A 2,753-nucleotide genomic window follows, 5' to 3' on the forward strand; every position below is an offset into this window, starting at 1 on the left:
ATATATATCTGTTATACTTTATTACACAGCCACTATGCTTTCAAGATGCTTTAAATATTACTGAAAACATTACTTTGGTTAGGACCCATTTGTTAAGAGTAATAGAAAAGTGAAGAATTATCATAATAATTCTGTCATATATATGTGCTCTGTTGGTGTTTTGAGTGAAAAAAGGAAAAAAAAACAAAATCATATTTGCATATTCCATATTACATATTCTGAAATACCCCCAAATCACACACCCGATCCAGTGTTTGTAAACATAATCAAAGCGGCTCTTCACCTGTATTATACAAAATGAGATCAATTTTAGAGGAGGAAATGTTTTTAGTTAATGGGAAAGCATAAAAGAAGACAGAGAACTTGAATCTACACATACAGCTAAACCTCAGCACTTTTCACACATCATATCACTTACAGCCCTACACAAGGGGATTATTGATTAGATTCAATAAATCCTGCCATCCTGTGCTGCATAATGACTATCATCACATTCTGTCATAAAATAAATCTCATGCAGCAGCATTTTTGTTTTGCTTCTGTTGACAGTAATAGCTAAATAAAATAACTTGGAGACATCGTTAAAAGTATTATTATTATATGCTTTTTTGAACATAGTCTTCCTGTCTGCAAACAAATGTACAATATTACAAAATATGCAAAGCATGTTTTAATTAGATGAAGGCACCTTGAAATAACGTTAAATTAACCTTTGTAACCTTGAGGTAAAAGTGGCAAACTTGGATTAATAACCAGTCCAGTATGAATGTGTTTTTCTATAGCACATTATTTATGTGCAATAAAGCTTTTGTAGCGATTATTTTTAAAAAGTTTTACACATGGTTTTCTAAAGCAGTCTGCCTTCTAACTGTCCATTCAGGAATCCTTTCGACCTAATTTCTTAGCTACAGCACACCAGCTAAAAGAGGAAGGCTTCAAGGTGAGTTCTGAGATTTTATTTTCAACTTTACAGATTATATCATGCAAAGTATTCATATTTCCTTTCAACGGTCAAACGTTTGTTATTTAAAGCATTAGAAAGACAACATAAAATGTGTCTTCCTGATATATATATTTGATATTGTGTTTGTGTTCCCAAATAGCTCTATGCTACTGAGGCCACCTCAGCCTGGTTGTCTGCCAATGATGTTCCTGCCATTCCAGTCGCCTGGCCAGCTGAAAAGGATGGAGACACGACGTTGCCCAGAATAAAACGGTTGGCAGATAATCACTGAATTTCATTTATTTATGTTTTTGACCTTTTATGAAATTAACTGTCAGTAAACTTTGAACATCAACTTTGAAGCAAAGCTTGAAGGTTGTTTTATATTAACATGTTTGGATAGTATGTCAGCTGTAATTTATGAAATATAACGTTTGGATGACTAATAACACACAAAAAAATGCATTAAGATGTAAAACCACAATCTTTTTTTTTCTTTTCTACAAACCAAACAAGGTCAAGAAACATGTGGAAAAAGTCCTTTCACTGATCAGAAATAAGTTTTTTTTGTGAATGGAGAGAGAATAATAAAGAGAAAATATTTGTGTATTTCACAGTTCCTAATATTACAACGTGTTTTACAATAACAACAAAGGTTAATTATATTAGATTAATTTGCAATAGAACACAAAGTTAAAAAGGACTACTCCATAAATCAAACATTGCCATGGGCTTACACAAAGAGGGCAGTTCTAGGATCTGAAGGTAGCTAGAGGTTTAGTTTCCCTGAGTCATGTGAGTCTAATAAATTTGTTATTAAAAAGTCATTATTTATGACTTGGCTGTTGTTCCACTGATGATGGTTCATTTCAGGACAGTAAAATAAAAATTAAGGTGGGGGAAAAAAAGAACAACATGCTAAATTTAGACAAATTATTTAGGTTAGGACTGTTATTAGTCACCAGTATTTTGAATGATCTCAGTTTCAACCTTTTTGTCCAGTTTTTATTAGGAAGCTCCCTTGAGACAGCTCTCTTTTTTTTTTAGTCCTGGGGTGAACTGGGATGGAACCATTAAGCCTCCAGATGGCAGTGATCAGCTCTTTGCCTAACCCACAGCCACGTTCCTGCTTCTCTGTATCTCCTTGTAAATGCATGTCATTATAATCACTTTTAGCAGAAGGTATTAAGAGAATTTGCTGTATTAGACTTTTACTAATCAGACTTTGAAAGAGTTGACCTTTCCCAAGCCATGTTTCTGGTAAAAACGAGCCTTCAATTTTATTCACTTTATTTCGCTTTTTCTATTTGAAAAGCTTATGTTTTGACTTTTCTTGTAATCACTGAATACAAACTGTCATTAACTTGTAGCTTTTTAACAAAAAATAAATAAAAATAAAATAAAAAAATCACGGAATTGCTTTTGATATCGGCTGTATGGATCCACAAGCTGCCAAAAGCATGTGGTGATGTTTTGAAAGAACTAGATTTTTAGTGGAAAATTAAATAAACAGCAGTAATATTAATAACTTTTGCATTTACTTGGATAATCAATAACACTTACTCTGCACTGAGTGATTGTTCTTGTTAATATTAAAGTCAGAAAGTTTGAGTATGATATAAAGTAGCCTTAACTTCAAACTGCAGTTTTGTTGAAATGTCCTGATGCATCTCAGTAATCKAGGTAAAATATCAAAAAGAAAAAAAAATGTATAGGTCTTCTGGACGGGAAATCACACACACGACAGGCCCTGGAGCAGTGTGGTTATCCTGACTGGGCTTTCCTGAAAGCAGACAGGAAACACAGACAG

The 2,753-nt window shown here is 33.2% G+C and overlaps 1 protein-coding gene across 1 annotated transcript in view; it reads left to right on the plus strand.

Moving 5' to 3' along the window:
* Positions 1 to 2,753, plus strand: part of cps1 (carbamoyl-phosphate synthase 1, mitochondrial) — a gene marked incomplete in the record, with an annotated part of 42,786 nt that overhangs the window by 38,237 nt on the left and 1,796 nt on the right. Inside the window, 2 exon segments of the mRNA XM_014011538.1 lie at positions 881 to 940; positions 1,104 to 1,216. Coding sequence (XP_013866992.1) covers positions 881 to 940; positions 1,104 to 1,216 — 173 coding nt within the window.

Source organism: Austrofundulus limnaeus, unplaced genomic scaffold, assembly GCF_001266775.1.
Source record: "Austrofundulus limnaeus strain Quisiro unplaced genomic scaffold, Austrofundulus_limnaeus-1.0 Scaffold81, whole genome shotgun sequence".
NCBI classification, from domain to species: Eukaryota; Metazoa; Chordata; class Actinopteri; order Cyprinodontiformes; family Rivulidae; genus Austrofundulus; species Austrofundulus limnaeus.